The 25,404-nt window shown below is 41.8% G+C and overlaps 2 protein-coding genes across 10 annotated transcripts in view; both read left to right on the top strand.

Annotated features, from left to right (window-relative positions):
• Window positions 1–9,379, top strand: part of LOC134286812 (uncharacterized) — an 84,763-nt gene extending 75,384 nt beyond the window's left edge. Inside the window, exon 3 of the mRNA XM_062848488.1 lies at window positions 9,219–9,379. Coding sequence (XP_062704472.1) covers window positions 9,219–9,379 — 161 coding nt within the window. The remainder of the gene's footprint in view (window positions 1–9,218) is intronic.
• Window positions 1–25,404, top strand: part of LOC109402722 (inositol 1,4,5-trisphosphate receptor) — a 198,128-nt gene that overhangs the window by 67,488 nt on the left and 105,236 nt on the right. The window lies entirely within an intron of this gene.

Raw genomic sequence — 25,404 nt, 5'->3', positions numbered from 1 at the left:
AAATCAAAATACTTAGAATCGAGGGTCTATATAATCAAGGGTCCACTAAATCAAGGTATACCTGTATACCCGTAGAGGATCAGCGCTCTAATGGTACATGGTACATTTGATGCGAGCAGTGTTGTTACAGTCCTTGACACATTTTCGTCAACATTCGGCTGCCTTTGTCCCCGACACTCGCAACACAAGCGATCAAACTAGGTATGGATGAAGCAAAAATGTCAAACGAATGCTTTTTTTTTTGGTGACGGTTTGGTTTTTGTTATTCCTGTCTTTTGCATAGAGAGCAATTTGGTCGTCTTTCTGATTTTTCGTTCTGCCACTCGTGCTCTAAGTAAAAGGTAACGGCAGCGCACGAATGTGGGAAAATAATTGGACAGTCGACCGCGGCGTCGAAGTTTCCGTAGCATTAGCATTAGCATTAGCATTTAGCAAGTCGCACAAATTCGTAGGTGGTACAGCTCTGGATCGCTGTTATGAGGGTTGCATCTTTCCTGTCCGTTATCAAAGCACAAAGATTTGGGACTAATCTGTGACTCTTAGACAAGATTGACGCAATCCTCCAACGGTCGAGTGCTGTCCTGGCCACGTCCTTGCGACAGCTGAGGGATGGGGAAGGAAGATTAGTTGGACACCTATGAAAGTACATAGAGACCTCTACATTCTTTCAGGCCTTGGCGTCACGGGAATTTGGATGTTAGTGGAAGGGTAAAGTTCAAAGGAAACGTTCAGGTGCACGCAATATTTTTGGTTGATGCCTGGTTACTTTCCTAATTCCTTGTTGGGTGTTCGATTCCAAATCTGAAATTAAAAGTAAAATTATAGATTTTTAAATGGTGATAGGCTCACAACAGTAACATAATTACAAATTACCTGAATCCTCCTGAAAGAGATGGTTTATTAACAATGAAAAACATAACATGTAAAAGAAAAAAAATAGAGCAAATTGTGATCTTGGATTTTTTTTGCATTTAAATTAACAAAGCTAAGAAAATACAAGATCAAAATTTGTTATGGTAGATCTTACGCCGTAACGCACCATTATTAGGTGATCTACCCACGTTACGGGATACCGCGGCGTCGAAGTTTCCGTAGAGTAAAAAAATGCGCCAATTCCCGTCACATCAAACGGAAAATAGTCAATCATTCCATATTTTCCGCCTTAACTTTGCCAATGTCTCATTAGACGGAAGCAAAAGAATGTAGACTGTTGATAACCAGCCATTTTACCACTGGAAATCGAAAAGTTACACTTAATTTCACGTTCCACTAGAGAGTATTTTTTTCCAGCAGCAGAGCAATTGTCCTACATCGCCGTTAAATTTTCATTTCGTCAGATTCACATTTTGAACCAACCTTCAATTCACATCCCATAAAAGCTCTGTTGCTCTTCATAGTTGGATTTCACTGCTGCAAAATGCAGTAAAAGTTGTTCAATTAAATAAATAAATCACTTTTCCCCGTAGATAAAATGTAAACAACAAAGTTCTCTTCGTTAAGGGAGGCAAATGAATACGTAGATTTTCTGCATTACGTTATATCATATTTCACAACCACAGAGATAAATTTCTTCGTTTCACTGTAATTGCGTATTATGATTTGGTGGGCAAAAATAATAATTGAAGCATTTTGGTTGTTATTCTAAAGCTATATCTATCTCAATTTAAAAGCTTTCTTCTCAATCGTGCTTTGAATACATAATTGGATTGAATTGCTAAGAATTTGACAGACTTTTAGAAGAAATACCTACGGTCAAGTCATATTTTTTTGACCATCATATGTACCATAGTGTCACGTAGAAGGTGTGTCAGAAAGCCGGAAATTGAATTCAGATTGTGCCCGAAATAGACGTGTACTTGACGAAAATTCAAGGGACGATTATTCTATATTTTTATTTTAAGTAAATTGTAGTTTTTTCAATATTTTTTACATGATATGGATGCTAATTTATAAATTACTAATTGATACTAAATTGGCCATGACATTGGACGAGGTGCAAGAATAAACTTGATTATTTTTGTTCGGTGCTTAGCTAGACGGGAATTAAATAAAAACCCTACATTATACAACCCATCTGCAACATCGTTAAACTGGATAAAATTTCAGAATCCACTCGTGAAACCTGGCCAAACGTGGGAGGGGGTGCGTGAGATTCTTCCACTTTTCGTATAAAACGAGGGTTATACTGAACTTCACGCCTTCGTGGAAACGACAAAAAGTGACTGCATGTTTCAGCACCTATATCATTTTGGCTACCCGCAGAACCATCAGTCACTGACATCTGTGTGCGGTTTTCCAGTTTTTCCTTGTAAATCGAAAGTAACGACCTTTAATGTAACTTGAACTAACTTATATCAATTAAAATGGATTGCGTGCGTACATAAATCAGAATTCAGGGACGGCCGCTCGCTCATCTCATTTGGTTGTTATTTGAACACCCACTGACTGACTGGAAGACGACCCAACCAACAGTTTCCACGAGGAAACCGCAGGTCACGTCATCGTGCGGTTTTCACATGTTTCTCTGATCAAAAGAGAACTGAACTCCTACATCGAAATTTTTGTTCGTTGCGTTTCCCATCGCTTTCGAAACCCTACTCCCATGGTCATCTCCGGTAAGAGAAGCATTCATCGCCGCCATCATCACCGCCACGCCGCCGCCACCTCATGGCGATGTTTACTTTTGTAATCACCCAACCAACCAGTTATCAGTAGGTAGGTAGTGAATCCGCCAACGGAGTTTGTTTGTGTACAATAGCAAAAACGAGAACACAACCAATCCAGCCAGCACATTGGGGATTTGTTGGCTGTCAGAACCAGGAGGGGGTTCAAACGCAAAGCCAATCGTTTTGTGATCTAACAGCCACTAGGAGTGGGTTCAGCGTTTGTAAGTAGAGGCAGCTACTACATGGGTATACCCATATGTATACAGCTTGTAGTAGAGTAAACAAATGTTAAGGGAGCTGTGGATATCGCAGTTGCAAATTAGGCATTCACGAATTACGTAAAGTAAAGAGTCGATATAATCGATTTGGTAGCCGCATGGGTAATGGGTATTCGACAAAACCATGCTGAGGGTGACGGGTTCGATTCCCGGTCAGTCCAGGAACTTCTCGTAAAAGAAATTTCCTCGACATAGAGTATCTTATGCAGACTTTGACCCAGTTGGGACGTTACGACAGTGAGAAGAAGAAGGAATGACGTAAAATTCCCAGGGAGCAAAGGTATTTCTAAATTTTTCAACGGATACTAGATATCTACGCAATTGAGAATGGGTGAACAGACCGAAATGGAAAAGGGATACGGTTTTTATGAAGACTCCCACGGAGGAAACAGAATTCGTCTATTTTCGCAGAATGCTGACGCTAATCCGACTGACGAGGAATGAATATTTATGTTGGGGTCATTAGAGTGTCGTTTCAGAAGAGGTAAATGGATATTGAATACATGAGATTTAAACCACCCTTTTGCTGACTTTTTTTTTCTTGTCAAAACATGAATCTCTCAGTGAAAGTATAATGAAAATTCAATCAAATGTGCCTCCACCAAGTTGTTCGGAAGCTACGTGGATAAAGGTGATTGAACAGAAAGAAAAGTGGAGTGAGAGATTGGGTTGTGTGAATAAAAAGTGACGAACATTACTGCTTGTAGTATCTACTCAGAAATAAAGTCAACAGAGTTTATTACGTGTTGGTATGAATAAAAAAGTTTTAGAACATGTATTTTAAAACTAATCTTTCACGCATAGTGCTGCAGATTTTTTTCTGGCAACTTGCGATTCCGCGTATAAGTAGCATATTTACCCGGATGATTGTTCGGACAGCAAGTTGAATCCAGAAATATTTGGATGTTCTTACTAGAGGAACAACAAGAGAGGTCCTAAATTAAGTAGACATTTCCGGCAAGCCCGCAATTCCGAAATGAAGTTGCAAATTTTAGGTGGATGCAGATGAATTTGGGAGTTAAATTTTATCCAGCAATTTCTCACAAGAATTCCTTCAGTAATTCCATCAATGGTCCTTTCTGGTTCTCTTTTAGGAATAGAGTCTGGGATCATTCGGGCAAGGGTATCTGTTTTGGGCCTTTGCTGTAATTCAGTCAACCTCTAATCAATTGACTTGATTTTTGGGACACGGTGAGATACGTATAGTTAAGTCAATTAGTTGAAAGTGATTTATTGTTTATTGTAGATGGGTGTTGCGCATTAGTTTTATATAACTGACGAAGTTGAAGGGGTGATTCCAGCTGAATGTAAGTGTTTTGTGATTTGTAAATTGTATTGTATTTGTACTTGAACTCAATGTATCCAAGAAATGTATAACGTTTTAGGCGTCTGATGATGACCGAGGAATAGTAGGTCGAAACGGGTCACGCGAAATAAGCTATTTCCGTTATTTTTCACCGAAAATTGCCAATAAAACCACATAATAAAAGTGATTTATATCAGCAATACTCTTCTTGGAGGTTATTCCAGATTTCTACCGGAATCTTCCCAAGATTTCAGCAATTCTTTCCGGAATTCCTTTGTAAAAATCTTCTGAATTTTCTGAATTCCGACTGCTTTCGTTTGAAATTTCTCATATAGATCTTTTCGGATGGGATTATTGCAGGATTTCTTTTTTTTTAAATTTCTTTGTATTTGTGAATTTTAACTTAATGGTAATTCAGCAGGATTTCTACATGAGTTACTCTCAGGATATGTCACGGGATTTCTTCTAATGTTTCTTCCGGGATTAAATCCCCATAGGTTCTCGAATGATTGCTCCAGTACAGAAGTTGTTAATAGATTTTCACTCAATTCTCTCTCTCTTCTTGGCGCAACGTCCTCATTGGGACAAAGCCTGCTTCTCAGCTTAGTGTTCCATGAGCACTTCCACAGTTATTAACTGAGAGCTTCCTCTGCCAATGACCATTTTGCATGCGTATATCGTGTGGCAGGCACGAAGATACTCTATGCCCAAGGAAGTCAAGGAAATTTCCTTTACGAAAAGATCCTGGACCGATCGGGAATCGAACCCGTCACCCTCAGCATGGTCATGCTGAATACCCGTGCGTTTACCGCCTCGGCTATATGGGCCCCCCTCAAGTTCCTGCCAAAATCGGGAGTTTTTTATGGGTTTTACGCAGCACATCATCCCGGTACTTGTTCCAGAGATTTTCGCGGAATTACTCGTAGGATCCCTCATGTGATTTCTACCGGAGCTGCTCCTGTAATTTCTTTGAAAATATACATACATACGGTGAACTTTCGTCTAGAACGGATCTAGAGTTTGTCCTGGGATATTTCTTAAAAGGTTCTCGCGGAATTTCTCTTGACGTTCCACTAGAGATTTCATTCGGAGTTTCAGCGAGTTTTAGAAGCGCTTCAGGGGCATTCCACGAAGGTTTCAAGTAGTTTCAGGGGTCTGAAATTTATTTTATAGGTTTATAGCCCATTTACTCTCTATTTTTTCCTCTTTAGATTCCACAGAACTCTGGAAACTTAAGGGAGAAATTTTCGGAGGACGACACGGGAAAATTCTTGCGAGACACTTTAAGACCACCTTTATCAAACTATGGGTCGCGACCCATCAGCTCCATAAGAAATGCACGCGTCGGTAAAGAAGTTTGAGAAAAGCTACTTTATGATAAACCCGGAATCGATGTGCTCTAGGAGTATCGCAAGAATCCCTGGAGAGCTTTCCCGGAAGACAACAAAGAGAAATCTCCAAAGAAATTTTGCTGGTATAAATCGCATGAACAACTCTCTGATGTCCCGAAGAGAACACCGAAAAAGACTTCTGGAGAAAATCGGGGAAAACCCCTAAATGGAGTTTTGGGAGAAACTCCTGTACAAATTCGTAAGAAGTCACAAAAAGAATTGTGGTAGAAATCCCGTAAGGAATTCAAAGAAGAATTTGAAATAGATTTTTGAGAGAAACCCTCAGATGAATTTCGGAACGTAAGTGCTGCATCAACATTTCCTTCCCATATCCCAAGGTGCGGTAAAGATGGGCGTGGCCGGGAATAATGACATTTGTGCTTTTGGTATTCTTGCTAAAGATTGGAGCATAGTTAACTCCCCGGCCTTGTTCTGAAAGCAATCCGAGCAATATCATCAAAAGGTACCGTAAACTGGGGTGTAGTTGATCAGTGGGGTGAACCTGATCACTCAATTACCCACGAATATCGACTTTCAAGGAAGTAACCTGTTGCGAATAGTTCCTATACGTTAGGCTCTTTGTGGAACTGGCAACCCTGAAGCAAGAACGACGGGCGCCGCCGTAACTGCCTATAGGATTTGAGAGCGAAGGGCAGTGCATTTTAGTTCGCGATAGGTGGAACATGTACGAATTGTGCGCTGTTGTTGGGTGACTTGTCCGTGAGCTGATACTACAATGTATTAGTGTTTCATACTGTAATTATATCCAAATTAATTATTTTCTAATACATTTGCAGTAATTGAAGCTGCTTGAAATATAAGCTGCTCTCAATATGGTATCTTAGCGCCGAACGTACCACACGCCCCAACATAACCATTCCATTTTAATGTTACGTCATTGGATTGCGAATGGTTAAAATAGAATTGTTGCTTCCTTCAAAGTCGATATCCGCGGGTAATTGAGTGATCAGGTTCACCAGTGGGGTGAATCAACTACACCCCAGTTTACGGTACATGAATGTTGTTAGTATCCAATCTACGAAGTAGATCTCTGAAGGAAATCCAAATCACTGAAAGAGTTAGACTAAGGCCTGAGTGACCTCTGCTGTACATAGGAGTCGTCTTCAGTCTACTCGGTCCATGGCTGCGTGTCTCCAGTTCCTTACTCTGCGAAGGGTCCGCAGATCGTCATCCACTTGATTGACCCACCTAGCTCGCTGCGCACCTCGTGTTCTTGTGCCAGTCGAATCGCTCTCGAGAACCATTGTAATCAGGTTGCAATGAGTAATTCTCGCTAAGACCGGCCCACTATTTACACCTTGTTTTTAAAAAATGCTTAAGGTGGCGATTTTCTTAAAGACCTTGTCAAAAAAGTAAGGAAAATGCATTTGGTTACTCGAATTGATGGACCCCTCGTTAGTTAGAGCCATAATAATTTTCGCAGACTCCACGATTCTGGTCCAATTGGGACTCATTTAAACCGTTATAACTCGAAAATTTAACCAAAAACCACCTCCAAAACGAAATGTTGTTGAAAAGAGTAAAGATAGAGCTAAATACTATACTATACAAAGTTGGGTCGACTTTTGATAGGAGAAAAAGACATCTTTAATTTTTTTATATGTTATGTATAAATGTTTCAGCTTTCAATCGATGCAAAAAATTTGAAAATCGGTGGTTGCCAACATGGTGAAAAAAAGTTTTGGTATAAAAATTCTAGATGGCGGCCAAAATCAATATGGTCGAACCAACTTTGCATAACTGTAAACAGTAGCTCTATTTTTACTCTTTTCAACAACGTTTCATTTTGAGGGAGTTGTAGAATAAATTTTCGAGTTTTAACAGTTCAAATGAGCCAGCATTCGACCAAAAACGAGGGGTCCGCAAAAATTGTTGTGGCTCTAACTAACGGGGGGTCCATCAATTAAAGTATACAAATGCATTTTGCTTACTTTTTTGGCAAGGATTTTCAGAAAATCGCCACCTTGAGCATTTTTAAAGAAAAGGTGTAAATAGTGGGCCGGTCTCAGAGAGAATTACTCTATCCGACATCTTGATGACATGATCCGCCCACCGTAGTCTCCTGATTTCCAGTGTGGACGATGGTTATCTCTCAGTAGCTGATGCAGCTCGTGGTTCATTCGCTTTTTGCTAGTCTTTTCTTCCGTTAGAGATCTCCAAGGGCGCGTTCCAAACAACACAGTTGTCACAGAAGAGTCACGGCAGCGCAGGTTTTTGTTGCGCGAAATCACTTCGACTTACTTCTAACAAATAGATACTTACTTGCTAGAAGTAAGTCACAGTGACTTCTGCGCAACAAAACCAGCGCCGTCTTGACTTTTCTGTGACAAGTGTGTTACTTGCGGTTGGTCCTCTGCACGTATAGTCCATGTTTCGTGCCCATAGGGGACTACCGATCTATGATCACAGTTTTCTAGATTGCTAACTTCATGAGGCTTCGGTGAGCTCTTCTCATTACACCTTCTAAGACGATGTTAAAAAATAAGCACGAAAGACCATCGCCTTGTCGTAACCCTCTGCGAAATTCAAAGGGACACGAGAATATCCCTGATACTCGAACTACGCCCATCACCCGATCCATGGTCTCCTTGATCAATCTTGTCAGTTTATACGGGAAACCGTATTGGTGCATGATCTGCCATAGCAGATCTCGGTCAATTGTGTCATACGCCGATTTAAAATCGATGAACAAGTGATATATGGGCACGTTGTATTCGCGGTATTTCTGCATCATATGGCGGATAGTGAACATCTGGTCCGTTGTAACACGTTCATCCATGAATCCAGCCTGATATTGCCCCACGAACTCTCTTGCAATCGGCGACAGACTGCGGCATAAAATTTAAGAGAGAGTCTTGTAGGCAGCGCTCAGAAGTGTGATCACGCGGTAGTTCCTGCAATCCAACTTGTCGCCCTTTTTCTAGATGGGACACACAATACCTTCCATCCATTCCTCCGATAATACTTCCTTCTCCAAAATCTTGCTGCGTTCGTCAGATCTATGCTTCTGAAGTATGTCTGCTATTTTAGAATTGGATTCCAAGCTGTTTCACGTCATAGAAAACGTTGAAACCCGCTATCGAATCATTCCGAATCATTTTACCATATTTACTAAATGTTAAGCCATTATTTACCTAAAAGTATTCCTTGCTAGGTGGTCCCTTATTGCTCAGACACTTTATGCGCAGTAATTCAGCAAGACCATACTGACGAAGTTTGCGTACGATATCCAGAATCCTTACATTATGGAAATTGTTTCAGCTATGACCTGGGGCATTGAGTATCTTGCATGGTCTAATGACTTAATGGCAAAAAAAGCTTTCAGATCTTAAAACTGTGAAAGTGTACAAAGCAGCGCACACTTATCTGGTAAGCAGGCTCTGTCTCAGTTGGGACTTCACACCAAAAAGAGAGAAAAAAAAAAGAAGTATGTATTCCCGGCTCGAGCTCAAACGCACTTCTGCCACCGCGAGATACACTGTTCTGTAAACATTGCTTCGCACTGTCATAAAGTTGAATCCGCGTTGAAATTGTTCAGCTTTACCGGTTTTTGCAGTCAGAGACTGGTTTACGCGCATCGTTGATGGTGGTTGGTTGGCGGCGCTCACGCTGCCCGGCTGGCTGTATTACTTTATTGCAATCTACCATCAGGCTGTCGCTCTGGCTGGAAGCCGGGCCAGCCAACAACCAGCAACGAACGGTGGTGATAATAAATAAATAAATAAGGGTATTTATAGAGGCACGAGCTAAATAAGCGGCATGCCGCCACCGCTGATTCGCCGGCTACAAGTATAGCTAGTACTCATACAAACGAGGCACATCGTACCGGTTGTATACTGTTAAAATTCCATGAGCCATTGCCGGTTTATTGTGATGCAAAGTAATGTAGTCTCTACCAATGGTTCCGAGATGTTAGTGATTGTGTCTTAGATCAGTGATGTTGTTTTCGTTGAGCTCCAGCATCACTATATGATAATTACTTTTGAACGTGTTTAGATTTGAAGTTCAGCATCAATTTTCGGACTATAGATGGCAAATACAAATAATGACTAAAACCAATAGCAGAGATATTGTTCATCACTATTGTTCCCAAAAATGGTAATCACCAGCGCAACCTCGCTGGTTCGATATACAACCTGCGTGATTGGAATCCAATACAAAAACGGTTAGTAATGGAATTTCGAACAAGCTGAAATATATTTCCTTAACCCTAAAATATACTTTTTGGTACGTTCTTACACTGTCGACCAATAATGTTGGACTTTCCTTAGACTGGGCCAACAAAGTCGATTTTTCGGCACAAGCTTAATTCGATTCCTTTTAGCGTCCAAAACAACTGTCCAAAATTCATGAGCGTTTGATTGCACCCCCGTATCCCGTATTGCGATTGAAATTTGTATGGAATTTAGTATGGGAAAACGTGTTTTTTTGCATTTTTCTCCTAAATTGAAATTGTTTGTCTAAAACGATCTAACTAATGACGTTAAAGTATAGCCTAGGATATGCCGAAAAAAACTTTGCCAAAGACCGCAAAGTGATCCGCAAACTAATTACTTTTTCCACAAGTGTCGGATCACTTTGCGGTCTTCGGCAAAGCATTTCTGCATATCCTATGCTATACTTTAACGTCATTAGTTAGATCGTTTTAGACAAAAAAAAATCAAATTATGAGAAAAATACCAAAAAGTACGGTTTTTCATACTAATTTCCATACAAATTTGAATCGCAATGCGGAATACGGGGACGCAACCAACCGCTCCCAAACTTGTTGTACACTTGTTTTGGGCGCTAATATAGATTGAAAAAGCTTTGTTCCGAGTTGATGCGATCAAATTTGAATTTTGTCCATACAACGTTGACCCACTCTAGTAATCCTATGATAGTTGCTGATGCGAATGCTAATCATAACAAATACTTACAAACAAGAGTAATTCAAACCTACATCCACCTATAATCTATTTAACTCACTGTAAATAATGCACAATCAACACCCTCATGACTTCCACGTCATCCAGTAGCGCCGGTGAAGCAATAATTTGTAAACACAATCACATCCATTACCTAACAGCCGCCAGAGACAAGTGACTGAAATCAATCTGGCAAAACATCATCAATCTTCGCTGACGGTTGTACACAGTAAACAGTCATTACAACAGCGGTAGTGGCGTGGTCAACTGGCTACTGCTTGTAAGCCGTATGTTTGTTGGGAGCGACTGATGATAGGATAATAAACAGTGTGTTGATGTTTATTCGATTCATCTTAATTGATTGACTATTTTTGGTTTATGTATGAGAGATCTTTGAGAATTTCTTCTTGCTTTTCTGGAGTGAAGTCCTAATCTGAGAAAGTTGTCAGGACATCAGAAACCATGAAAACCTCACCCAATCAAACCAATATATTTAGTGTTTTTTTTTTCAAGGTTTATACTAAATTTATTTCGAAAGATATAGCAAAATTGCCCTCCACAATATTTTTCTTCATATTACCTATAACTTAGCCGAAGGCGCCATTTAGTTTCAGTGCCTTATATAGAAAATAGATTGTTTATGTATCTTTTGTGTAAACTTATCAAAAAGAAATTTTGTTTAAAAGTTACTCCTTAAAATATGCAATAACTTTGCTTGGCATTGCAGGAAGTTTCAGAGCATTTTTATGGAAATTTCACTTTTTTGCGCTCCATCCCGAAAGGAATATGGGACCCGGGAGGGTTTAAGGGGCATTTCAGGAAGCATTTCTGGCGGGATTCAGAGGCGTTACGGAGTTTTCGGGTTTTTCAGAGGTTCACCGGTGCGTTAGATGGGGTCCTAGGGAGTTTCAGGAGGATCTCTAAAGTATTTTAGGAAATTTCAGAGGATTTTCGGCGCATTTCGGAGGCGTTACGGAAGCGTTACGGAGAGGTTTTCGGTAGTTTCGGATTTTCTCAGATGCGTAACATGGGGTCCGAGAGGGCTTTAGGGAGTTTTCGGTGGCATTTCAGGAAGATTCGGAGGATTTTCAAAGACCCTTCAAATGGGCGGGATTATTAGTATGTTGTTTAATTAAGGTGCCATTAGACTGTTTGTCATTATGCCAAATATTTGCCATTGAAGTCCGACATTCATCCAAGGTTGCTACGACTCACGTTGTGTTGGTCACTTGCTGGGCTTGTTTGGCCAAATATTTGTCCTGTCTAATGGGACCTTTATAACCTATATGGCTCTTCGCATTATGCGTTCTCCACAGTGTTTTTTTTCTGTTCGGGTGAGCCACTGCGACCAGTATTTAGATATTTTGTGGCATTACCCGTATCCTTAGTATTTAGTGCATGTCGTACTACTCCATTGTCATTGAGAGGCAATGAAGCATCGATTTCTGTACAGTTCCTGTTTTATTATCCCAGAGCTGCAAGAAATAGATTGCGATAAAAAGGTCCCGTTATCATAGAGATTTAAATCCCAGTGAAAGAGCGCCCCTAATCAAACCCAATCGATTTGAATTCTGAGAAAAACAAAACGGTGGTACTGATATTTATCCATGCATCAGAACTCTAGCCCCATCCATGTCTTGCTTCTAGTTTAGTCCCAGGACAACAAAGAAAACCCGGGACTTTAGGCTAGTCGCAAAACTCTGTCAAATTAGAGAATGTGTTCTGCAATAAGAATGCACGTGAGCCCTTGAATTACCAGAACTTAACAGTCCTTGATAGGTTAGTACGCAGTTAGATACGTAAAGCATGTTTGTTTTCCTAACATCAAGTGTAGTCTCGGGTGGGCAAAGCCCGATTCTTTAACTATCAGCAAGGCAGAATAAATGCATTTTTAGAAACTGTCACCAGTAACAAGGACTTTGTATCATGAATCCTTATTACCAAAACACATTACCCCAACTTGACAAACCGGATGTCACTAGGGTTCGGTTTGGTAGATCTTGAACCGTAACGCAACACATAAAGGCGATCTACCTACGTTACGGGCTCCGTTAAAGATCGAGCATATTTTAAACCCCCTCAACCATTCATCCATCAGCACGGGTCACCTGCCACCTTGGATTGGGGTTCCCTGTTTAGTGGACTTTTACCCCCGGAACAGGTGGTCCGTAAGGTTATTCTTAGCCAATTGAGACAACCGCTACCGACACTACACAGCTATTTAGGCTGATCGGGAAAAGAAGTTAATATTCATGATTAACTTCATACGGACCCAAACAGCCAACACACTCCACAGTGTCCTCTGTGTATCTTCGTCTCTGGCGTTCTTCAATCGATACCGAATTGTTTTTTATCGCTGCTCTTTTTTCTTGTGTTGTGATTGTAAGAGTTTGATCGTGCCTAGTTTGGGTAGTGGCTTTGGTATTGACAGCTCAGATCAATCTTCAGCATAAAATAATAGCTTTGGTCCAAGAACCTTACTTTCGTAGAAGGGATTTCTATGTAGATGTAATGCTTTAATTAACTTGTATATGGTTCCGCATTTTGCGTTTGACCCGACGTTTGCGACTTCCAGTCAAATTGAAATGGCAATCGCGCGTGTCATGCCTCGAACCCCAAAATGTTTTGATAAAACTGCTTGATTGCAGCCTTGCTATTCCTAAATCTTGGTGGGATTATACTGTCAAGTATATTCCGTAAGTGGATAATGCATCGTATGAAGATCAGACCTATCAATTTGACATCTTTCTTCTGAAATGATTAGAACGCTTTGTCGAGCATCACACCCGTGATGTTTTTCTGGCAAACATGCCTCTCCATGGAAACCAACATTCTTACCAAAATGGAAAGTCCACTGTGCTTTGTTTACACAATGTTGTTTACGATATCGAAAAAGCATTCATTCAAAAACAATTTGGTTTGGGTGTTCTCTTGCATTTCCAGGATACTTCTGAACACGTACCTTTCGATTCCATATTGAAAGGCGCATTGATTGTCCTATTTATCTTTCAATCATTTCCAATTGGATTTACCAAATGCTCAAAAACCAACATCTCTTCTCGGCATTACGCCAAGCAACGATAAGGAAATTGAGTGTTTGTGGATGCCCCCATGCGGGAGTCTTGCTATCACTTTTGAGGAATCTCGTAGCAGAAACGTAATTGAGATAACTCAATGTGGTTTGCCTACTTATGATTTTGTCCATCACAAGCCTCAACAGGCTGCTTTATTTGTATATCTTAGCTGAGAATCCGACTGTAGAACTTTGAATCATTTGATATGTAACTACCCAGTTTTTACGCAACTGCGTTTCCGAGTACTCGGTAAACACTTGATTAAGTGAAACTGACCTAAGAAGCCTGAATCTTCAGGATGCTCTGTTGTTCTGAACCTGTTGTGGCAAGTAGCTATATGCTTACTTTACGCTTTATGCGTTTTTTACAGTGCCCTTTTCAGGGTGCTGTTTGAACCCGTTGTGGTACGCTTATGCGATTATGTCGACCCTATTTCCTTACCTTCCCTTTCGCTATCCCATACCTTTTTCCTCCCTTCCCTCTCCCTCAGCTAAATGATGAATAGGCTCGTATTCATGGCGATGGCACAAATTTCCCAAATGGAGGAGAACGTGCCTCTGGAGCCAACCTACTAATACCAACCTGATACCCCAAAAAAAAACCCTGGAACGCACCTGAAAACCCATTGAAACGCCCCTGAAATGCTTTCTAACGCTTCCAAAACCTCTAGTAATGCTCCTAAAATATTCCTGAAACACTCTTAAATTTCTTGTAACGCTCTTTAGAAGCTCCTGAGATCCCCTTAATTGCCCTTAAAGCCTCTTGAAACGTCCCTGAAACTCCCTGAATACTATTGAAATGTCCTTGAATTCCCTGTAATCCAATTAAAACGCCAACAAAACCTGACAGAACGCCCTCAAAGGGCTCCTGAAAACCCCTTAAACAACTCCCTGGAACGCCCCTGGAGGCTCTAGGAACCCCTTTTTGGACTCTTTGGGAACTTCCTGGAAACCCCCTCAGCCCCATCTCAAATTACCAGGAGCAAGAGCTGTTCTCGCGCACTAAATTCCCCCACGAAAGCCCACACTTTGTGGGCTTCGTGGCCGTGCGGCTAGAGGCGTCAGTCATCTAGACGTTTCGTAAGCCTCGAAGTGTGGGTTCGATTCCCGCTCCAGTCGGGGAAAACTTTTCGTCAAACGGAAAATTCTCCACTGGGCCACTGGGTGTTATGTGTGTTGTCCGTTGTCATATGTTAGTGCTTGTTCAGTCTGTACAACCTCTGGTTGAAGACGGTGTAGTGTCTTTTTTTTTTAAAGCCCACACTTAATTTATTCACAAATTTCTCTCTTTTTATGCCTTTTTTAATTTATGCACATGTGCATAGTAAGAGGTTTCAGTGTAGTTCCATCTGGCTGACGAATTTTGAAACTAGATTTTAACTATCAGTTAGTTTCGAACCTTCTGAACGATTTTGTCGAAGACGGATCCATTCTGGCTATTCAGAATCACAAGATATATATGGTAGAATTCCTTTGATACTATTCGTTGCCTAGTGGATATATTCCGTACCAATCAAAATCAGCGAAATTCACGAAATTAATTTCCCGGTATTCCTTAAAAAATTCCTTCCGGGATTCATCCAGGAGTTTCTTCCGGGATTCCTCGAGGAATTCTTCCCGGGATACTTCAAGGAATTCCTCCCGGAAATCCTCCCGGGAATCCACCAGGAATTCCTCCCAGCATTCCTCTAGGAACTGCTCTCGAGATTTCTCCAGGAGCTTCTCTGGAAATTCTCTCAGAAATCCAGAATCCCTCCAGGAATTCATCCCGGGATTGCTCCCGAGATTCTTCCAAGAATTCCTTCTGGGGTTTTCTCTAGGAATTGTCCCAAGATTTCTTCCAGAATTGTTCCTCCATGAATTCCTCCCAAAATCCCTCCGGAAATTTTTCTAGGGATTCCTCCATGAATTCCTCCCAAAATCTCTCCAGGAATTTTTCTAGGGATTCCTCCAGAAATTTCTCGTGGGGTTTGTCTAGGAATTCCTTCCGAGATTCCTCCGGGAATTCCTTCCGAGATTTCTCCGGGAATTCCTTCCGAGATTCCTCCGGGAATTCCATCCGAGATTCTAATCTAATCTAATCTAATACAAACGTAGCCAGTACGAGAAAGCATCCTGGAAAATAATTAGGTAAGATTAGGCCTAATTACTTTTCTTGTCAATATTGAGGATTGCAGCATATCAAAGATATGACACAAGCGTCAAAGTGGCCAGGCCTACTACGTTTTTTTTTTTTCAATTCATTTATTTTACAGGCTCATTCGTGCATTGCACTTAACGGAGCCGATATTGCTGATATTTATTACAATAAATTAGGTAAAACCGCAGTAAATACACTTAGCTCTTGCGAGCAGTTTTCTTCGGACGCAACATCTCCACTGATCCTGATGATGACGCAGCAAACTGGGCCCTTCTTTCATCCGCCGCTTGTTTGTTTACCGCATCTTTGATCCTGTTAACGAATTTGGTCAACTCGATCGAAGCCTGCTCCTGTCTTGTTCTCTGTTCCGCTTCTCCCCGTTGGTCTACATATTGTTCCGAGTTCAGACGCTGTATTCTCTCCGCTTCCAAGATTTCTTCATCCAGTACCTCTATAACTTCATGATCTTGATCCATTTCGATGAAGTCCTTCGCATTGGTCAACACTGCTGGTCCAGATTCGACAATGCCGGCGTACGTGACAGGTCCTTTATTTCTTTTCCTTTGGGGTTTTCCTTTTTTTCTCTGTGGGCACGAATCCTTACGGTGTCCTTCCTCGTTGCATAAAAAACATCTACCTTTTAGACCATCATGGAAAATCCTCACTTTCAAGTTCGCAATCTCAAGCAGTGTTGGGAATACTCACTAGGGAAAAATTATACTCACTTGCTTCTATCTCAGTCCAGAAGCAAGCTATCAAAAAATAATGTTTGAAGGACTTTTAGATTGTAGTTTAATCTAAAAGTTTGCCGAATAAAGTTAAGGTCGCAGATGCATACAAAAACCGTCAGAGAGCTGTGAGCACAAGGTGAGTATGAATTACACGAATTTTACTCACCTCGTACTCACAGCTCTCTCACAACTTTGGTATGCGTCTGTGATCTTTACTTGGTTCGGCAAACTTTTAGATTAAACTACAATCTAAAAGCCCTTCAAACATCATTTTTTGATAGCATGCTTCTGGACTGAGATAAAAGCAAGTGAGTATCGCTCTTGCAAGTGAGTATTCGCAACACTGATCTCAAGTGCCGCCGGAATATCTTTTTCCATGTCAACATATGCACCTCGAACGCCAGTGAATAAATGGTCAAGGCCCAAACCAGCTGGAAATTTTTCCCGAACCATACTTAAAACGTGTCCAAAGTTTGCTAGAACAAGCAAAACATCATTGTCGGGCACCTCCGGTGGGAGATCAAAAACGCGCACATATGCCACATTTCTGCCTGCTACGGACATATGCACATCCACTACCTTTCCATTGGAATAATGGAATTTTAATTCTTCCGCATTCAACTTCATCGCCTTTTCCATCTCATCCATAGACTTAAACTTTATGCAAAGCAGTCTAGTTTGAGGCAATTTGTAAATTGCCTCCATATGCATGGGGTCGCACTTCAACAGCTTAACAAAGTCCGCAACTTCTTCCCAAGAAGGTGGTGGGGTTCCGATCGGGAATCGAAACTGAAGGCTGTTGCCAATAACTTCCATCGTGCAGTCAGCAGACAAAAACTACCGCAGTCTATTGTTATAAAAATCGGCACTAATGGCTAGGCAAGCAAAATTAAACAACCGTGCGACACCGAGTAGGTAGCAACACCGAGACCGACCTGCTGCTGCGTCCGATGCAGACTCGAGCAGAAAAGCAACTGAAGGCCTACTACGTTGAATTTGCCGCAAAGATGAATCTCCGAAGTGCCTCGAGTTTTGAACGATTTTTTCTTTCGTCGAAGCAATTCTCGAATCTACAGGGGAGGAAGGATGCGTGGACATACCGTACCAAACGCTCCAGATGTAATGTATGTAATTGATTGACGACAATAAATAAATAAATAAATAAATAAATAAAAAGAATATGTACGAATATACATTGAATATTGAACAAAGAATATAGGAAAGATCTCACCCATTTGCTTCTGCAATCCAGTTTGGAGTCCCCGACTTGGTATATGATTGTTGCTCCTCGCAACGAGAAGCCGTGGATTACTTTCTTTTGTTGTTTTCCGTATCGTCACAATAATTCCTGGCAATCACCCTCAATCTTGTTTTCGATCGAATCCACTTTCGAACGAAAATCGTTCGCATTCCCGTTTACGCCAGCAAAATCAAATGGCCTACTGATTCGATCGAACCAAAAACGTTCGAAAGTGGATAAGTCCGTAAACAAGAATGAGGGTGAATATCTTTGTTACTGTTTCAGATAACCAATATGATTGAGGACACGTAGCACTGACAAAACAAAATTTCCTCTGCTCACATCGTCTTCAAAACCGGAAGTTATCGAGTATATTTTGCTAGGAAAAGAACCATAACAATATCACCCAAATCCTTCCGATGCCCCAGTATAAAAATCTCCACACCACTAGAGTATTTTCCCGTAGTTATTATATTGGACTGCTCCATCGACACTGCTTGGCGATAATTGCTCATTGATATAAATCTACGCACACTGACGACAAAACGAAAATAAAAATTATTTCTATCACACAACAATGGCTGCCAAACCGGAAGACTATCAGAACCATGGGGAAAAAACAATAAACTGTCGAACTTTCACGTCACTTATTACTCTTCAAACACAAAAAAAAACTCTCTGTTGATGCAGAGCTAAAAAAAATATCAGAACTTTGCGAGAATCTCATCTTCCGAATGGCGCAACACCGACCGAAACACCAACGGGTTCGAATGAAAAATCTCGGGAATTCCATCCGAGATTCCTCCGGAAATTCCTTCCGAGATTCTGTTACCGTTTCTGGTACGGCTCTCTTAGCCCTCGAGGAAACTCACCGGAACCCAGAGGGGGCACCGGTCAAAACCCCAGGCTGCTGGTCTGACCACGGCAGCCGGCGGGGTGGGCTCGAAAGGCCTCTTTTGGTCTTCGAGTCCCAGGGTCGTATAGTGAGGACGTGGGGAAATTTTCGGACCTTATTATGGAATGGATTTGGGGTTAGTTTTAGAAGAGGTATTTACTCACGCTAATTTTGTGCTAGCGACGGCGGTCGCAGGGAGGCTTGCTGGCGGGCGAGGTGTTTCCCGGAAACGGCGGTTGCCGTGAATGGGAGGTGAATGGACGATGTCGGCCAGGGGTACCGTAGAAGAAACCCGTCCACGTGGGCCGACGGGGTGAACTGGCGCCGGTGAGGACCACCGAGGGAGCTCGGCGTCGGAGATTGACGGTGGGCAGCGAGGAGGGGCACATGGGCCAGCGATTCAGACCGGCGACGGTTCAGGCCTGGGATGCCAGTCCACGGTGGAGGCCGGCGGTGTCAATTGGCGCAGGCAACAGCCGGCGGCGGGTGGCCAACGAGGAAGCTTGGAGACGGAGATCGACTGTGGGCAGCGAGGGGGCCGTTGGCAGGCGTTATAAAAGGCCCTACGACGGTGGCCGGTACGGGCGGTCACAGATACTGGCCGGCGTGGTGTGATAACGGCGAAGGCTATCCAGGAAGACCGGTTACGAGGCCGGCCACGAGGACGTCGGCAAAAACTGGCTGGGGCGGCTGGATACGGCGGCCGGTTATGGTGAACGGTGGTGGCGAACAGTGGAGGTGGGGTTGGTCGTGGAGCAACGGAAGACCAATTTAACGAGGAGCTCAGCTGGGCAATGATCACGGCCAGCGTTCGGCGAGGCTCTGTGTGGTCTTCAAAAGGTTCGTGGGATCCCGCCGGACCACGTGTCACAAAGCTGGTCGATAGATCTCGCTCCGGGGTCCACAATATCGACGAAACCACTCTCCAACGCACCACGAGGGATCACTGATGGTTCCGGGCAGTTGCTGGATTCGGAAAATCCAGTAGACCGGATTGTAAATTGTCCAGAATACTCTTCACGGTTTGGCTACGGTTTTGGTTTTCACAAAAAAAACTTTTACTTTTACAGTTAGATGTTGCCGGTTTCGTGGCTCAAACACAAGAGAGCTGCCGATCTCGATTTTTGTCCACTCAACCTTCCCGGCTCCGAGACGGTCCGTTTTTGCCCCTGTTCCTTGCCCACAGGGCCGGATTTAAGGGGGGACCAGGGGGGCCATGGCCCCGGGCCCCCACATTTCAGGGGCCCCACAAAATGTTACTTCAAATGGGAACCGAAAAAAGTAGTGCTAGAAACATCTTGATTTAAGTTTTATCACAAGTACTTCTACTCTCAAAATGTGTGAAATATTGTGCTTCTAATTAGAAAGAAGCAGATATCTGCCTTTCAATAAAGTTTCAAACTTTTCCAGAAAGTTGTTAGGATTTTAAAGGTTTGAATTGATCACTCTTGTGAATTGCACAAGTTATTTTAACGAAAATACATGAGAAAATCTTCACCTGAATTCTGGATGAAATCCTCAACGCTATGGAATAAAAAGTCGAAAAGTTTCTGCTGAAAATTCGTGTTTATTTCTGTCGAAAATTATTTGTGTTATTTTTAAAAATTTCCTACATAGTTCTTTGAAGATTTGCAAGTGTTTCTATCAAAATAAAAAAAAGCTTTTAGAATTGTAGAGTTTGATTTCGCTTACCAAACTTATAAATTATTCAAATCGAATCCCAGAATTGTTGAAATATTTCTATGAAGGAACAAGCAAGAATTTAAGGCCGGATTCAGGCGAATATTTCATCCGATTTTCTTCAATATGATTAAATCCATGATGAATTTTTCTTCGTGGCTTGAATGTGTAATTTAAGGCGAACTCTTAACAAATCCATAGGTTCCTTATGAAAATTGCAGTAGATATATGTGAAGAAATTATTGAAAGACACTGGAATATTTAAAGTTTTCCAAACATTTTTTGTTTAAATTGGCTAAAAATTCGTCCGCCAAATAATATTATGAAATTTTACTTATAATTCTATTCAAAGCAAAACAGAAATTCCATCAGGAACTCATTATGGATTTCCGATGAAATTTCTTCAGCAGCTTTTAGTAGAATTTCCGCTAAAAATATCACTATGGCTTTTTTGCCTCTTGAAGTTTCACAAGGAGTTCTTAACAGTTATTCTGAGCGTTCACCAGAAACTCCTCTCGAAGTCGCGTTTGGAATGTTTATGCTTAAGTTCCTCAAAAAAAGAAACCTGGTAATCGTTCAGCAACTCCATAGATTTCATAAATAATTCCGCAAGAAACTCTATTTGAAGGTTTTGCAATAACGGCCCCAAAGATAAAGCTATAAATTTTGTCTGAAATTTATCGAAAATGTCTCCTATAAAATCTATTTTAAATTTCTTAAAGGACTTTCTCATGAATTTCGACTTGATCAGTGGAATCCAATACTCTCGGGATCCGTACTCTCGGATAAAGCGTCATTTACTTGATAAAATTTGATTGTTATTGCCGGGCCGCCACCAAACCGGACTTCGCACAATCAAGTCGCGACGCGACCCAACTTGCGACGTTTTTTGATCATGTGAAAAGTAGTGCGCATCCTTCCCATTGTTGTCAGCAACACAGCGCACTAGATGCGATACAGTTGCGACACTTGTGGACCAAGAAAAAGGCAAGTTTTGATTCAATGTCGGTCTTGATTCCAACCGGATAGACAATATTTACTTGATAAAAGACGATTGTAAGTCTTTAGACTAGATTTTCACATCTGGATCTCTGTTATGCTTAATTTATAATGGATGCCTTTTTTCTAGTTACGCTTATTAAACTAGATAATTTCTTCAATAACAACCCTAATTTTTGGAAGATTTTTTTCATATTTTCTGGATTTTTCTACACCGAAAAAAAAATATTTTCTAAAAAGAAGGCCCCCAAAACACTGTGGCCCCGGGCCCCCACATTTGTAAATCCGGCCCTGCTTGCCCATAACATCCGTTGACTTTTCCGCGGTTGACAAAATGTCACCTCCCAAGCCAACTATTGGGGATTTTTCTTGTGGCTACCCACTTTGGTAGCGTGTGGGGAGTAATAGGGTTCTAAACATCACCCTTCTTCCACCGCAATAATAAGGCGATGAAAATCGATTGTAAATATATTTCTCTCACACAAAAAAAAACATTTGTAACCAATTTTACGGTTACAATTCCTCCGGGAATTCCTTCCGAGATTCCTCCGGGAATTCCTTCCGAGATTCCTCCGAGAGTTCATTCCGAGATTCCTCTGGGAATTCCTTCCGAGATTCCACCATGAATCCCTTCCAAAATTGCTCCAGGAATTCCTTTCGAGATTTCCAGAAATACCTTCCAGAAATTACCTTCCGAGATTCCTCAAGAAATACTTTTTGAGATTTCTCTAGGAATTCTTTCCGAGAATCTTTAAGGAATTCCTTCTGAGATTCCTCCAGGAATTCCTTCTGAGATTCCTCCAGGAATTCCTTCCGAGATTCCTCTCGGAATTACTTCCGAGGTTCCACTAGGAACCCCTCCCGGGATTTTTCCAGGAATTACTCCCGTGATTCTTCCCGGGATACTTCAAGGAATTCCTTGCGGAAATCCGCCTAGTATTCCTCCCAGGAGTTCCTCCCGGGATTCCTCCAGGAATTACTGCCGGGTTTCCTCCAGGGTCTGCTCCCGAGGTTTCCTCTCCTCTGGGATTTCCTTCAGAAATCCGGAATCCCTGCAGGAATTCCTCCCGGGATTCTTCCAGGAATTTCTTCTGGGGTTTTCTCCAGGAATTGTTCCCAAGATTCCTCCAGCAATTCCTCCCAAGATCTCTCCAGGAATTCCTCTCGAGATTCCTTCGGGAATTTTTCTAGGGTTTCTTCCAGAAATTCCTCGCGGGATTCCGTCAGGAATTCCTTTCGGGAATTACACTGTTGAAAATGCTTTGACATTCATGTGCACAACAGAGCATGTGCTCGATGAACAAATTGAGATTTGAATTATGAAAAGAAATTCACGTAGGTACTCCGGTGAGACTCGAACTCACGACTCCCAATTCGCTAGACGGGCGCTTCTATTCCTTCAAGCTACGGAGTCACTCGACTATCTCCGTCGCCAGCAGGCCTAGAACTGAACTCGATTCCACAGTCGCACATGGTTATCTTCTTTTCACAATCCAAACCTCCTTCGGATGGGATTAGATAAACATCTAACACTTACACTGTTGTGCACATGTGTGTCAAAGCGGGAGAGGAAATTATTTTTAATTGTCAAGAGCTTCGGTCACTGCCTCCCAATCACTTATTGGTATGGCAATTAGTGTGCAGTCGGACTCTCGACGAGTCGGTCCTCGGCCGACCGATTACGGTAAGATTGACCGTAGCATCTTACAAATGTCAATTTATTGATTTTGCTTTGGCTGACCAAGCCATGTGGGAAATTACACTGTTGAAAACACACATGTGCACAACAGTGTATGTGTTAGATGTTCATCTAATTCCATCCGAAGGAGGTTTGGATTGTGAAAAGAAGATAACCATGTGCGACTGTGGAATCGAGTTCAGTTCTAGGCCTGCTGGCGACGGTGATAGTCGAATGACTCCGTAGCAGGAAGGAATACAAGCGCCCGTCGCGAGTTCGAGTCTCACCGGAGTACGTGGTTTTCTTTTCATAATTCAAATCTCAATTTGTTCATCGAGCACATGTTCTGTTGTGCACATAGATGTCAAAGCATTTTCAACAGTGTAATTTCCCACATGGCTTGGTCAGCCAAAGCAAAATCAAGAAATTGACGTTCCTTTCAAGGTTCTTCCAGGAATTTCTTCCGAGATTCCTCCAGGAATTCCTTCCGAGATTTTTCCAGAAATTTCTTCCGAGATTCCTCCGTTAATTCCTTCCGAGATTCCTCCGTGACCCATATAGCCGAGGCGATAAACGCACGGGTATTCAGCATGACCATGCTGAGGGTGACGGGTTCGATTCCCGGTCGGTCCAGGATCTTTTCGTAAAGGAAATTTCCTTGAATTCCTTGGGCATAGAGTATCTTCGTGCCTGCCACACGATATACACATGCAAAATGGTCATTGGCAGAGGAAGCTCTCAGTTAACTGTGGAAGTGCTCATAGAACACTAAGCTGAGAAGCAGGCTTTGTCCCAGTGAGGACGTTACGCCAAGGAGAGGAGGATTCCTCCGTGGATGCCTTCTGAGATTCCTCCAAGAATTCCTTCCGAGACTCCACCAAGAATCCCTTCCAAAATTGCTCCAGGAATTCCTTTCGAGATTTCTCCTTCTGAGATTTTTTTTTTCAGAAACACCTTCCGAGATTTCTCCAGGAATTCCCTCTGAGATTTCTCCGGGAATTCCTTTTGAGATTTCTCCAGAAATTCCTTCCAAGATTCCAAGATTTCCAAGATTTTGCTTTGAAGATTCCTTCTGAGATTTATCCGAGATTCTTTTCGAGATTCCTCCAGGAGTTCCTTTCGAGAGTTCCTTCCGAGATTCCTCCCGGAATTTTTTTCGAGGTTCCACTACGAACTCCTCCCGGGATTCCACCCGGGATTCCTTCAGGACATCGTCCAGGAATTCCTCGCAAGATTCCTCTAGGGATTCCTCCTGGGACAAGTCAATTAACTTTGATAACGAGATAAGAATGTGAAGTTGATAAGAGTTACCTAACACAGTGGTTTATACACAACCTTCTTATCGAATGGATGCTTAGTTATAATCGTCTTTCATTTGATAGAAAATTTCGCTTACAAATTTACCTTTAAATATACCTAAACAATATGTGTCTAAATATTACACATGAGACCGCAAGCATAGCATTGATGGAAGTTTTAAACGTACTTTTTTTTATTATACATATAATGCCATTTGGCGCAAGCTCCGTGATATGGTGAATCATTTTTCCTTTGCAAAATTGTTCGGTTCTTGCAAACTCGCAAACCTGCTGGAGTGGTTCAAAAGAAGATTCAACTCAACGCCCACAGCACGTGCCCACATTCCCACGCCCCGTTGCGTCCAAGGTTTTTATATAATGGAAGGTTAAGCAGGACGTTTAGTTTGTGGAGAAAAGCAGAGGAAGCCAAATTTCAAAGGAATTTGCTGAGGGGGGATGTTTGTTTTCAGAATTTCTCACGGTGAAAAAATAATGGCCGCTCAGCCAGTTTTGACATCTAAGACTACCTTAGAATATGTAAATACCTTGGTTGCGTCGTCATGTAATACAAATCGGTGTACCATCATACTCGTCATGGCTGTCTGCTCCATGCATATATTATGACGGGTAAAGTAATTTATTGCAAACACAAAGAATACGGTTCTTTCACCTGATGCCTTCAGGATACTTTGATTCATTGTATCCATCCAACTTTGATCGACGGAAACAAGGTAGAACCAAAGGGACATATTTTATTACAAGGGAAAACTTTTAGGAAAACCTGTATAAAAAGGGACTTTTGTGAGTTCGTCGCAAAAATAGACGGAGTTCTTAAAATTAAAACTTCAACTAGACTAGAGCGCGGTATTTAACAAGACGCTGCTGAGGATATTTGGGTACGATTCCCAGTCGGTCCAGGAACTATTCGCTATGGATTTTATTTTTACCTTCTTTCTGCATAGAGTAGATTCGTGCCTATTATGTACATAAAACCAGTTCATCTTTTAAGTGTGCTGTAGAAGGCAAGTCTTAAACTTAGCTTCAACCATAATATTTTCATGACCATCATGCATAAATTATAATCAAATACAGTCGGTTCCA

Source organism: Aedes albopictus, chromosome 2 (genome assembly GCF_035046485.1).
Source record: "Aedes albopictus strain Foshan chromosome 2, AalbF5, whole genome shotgun sequence".
NCBI classification, from domain to species: Eukaryota; Metazoa; Arthropoda; class Insecta; order Diptera; family Culicidae; genus Aedes; species Aedes albopictus.
The sequence above is the reverse complement of the archived record's forward strand: the minus strand, read 5'-3'. Positions and strand labels throughout refer to the sequence as shown.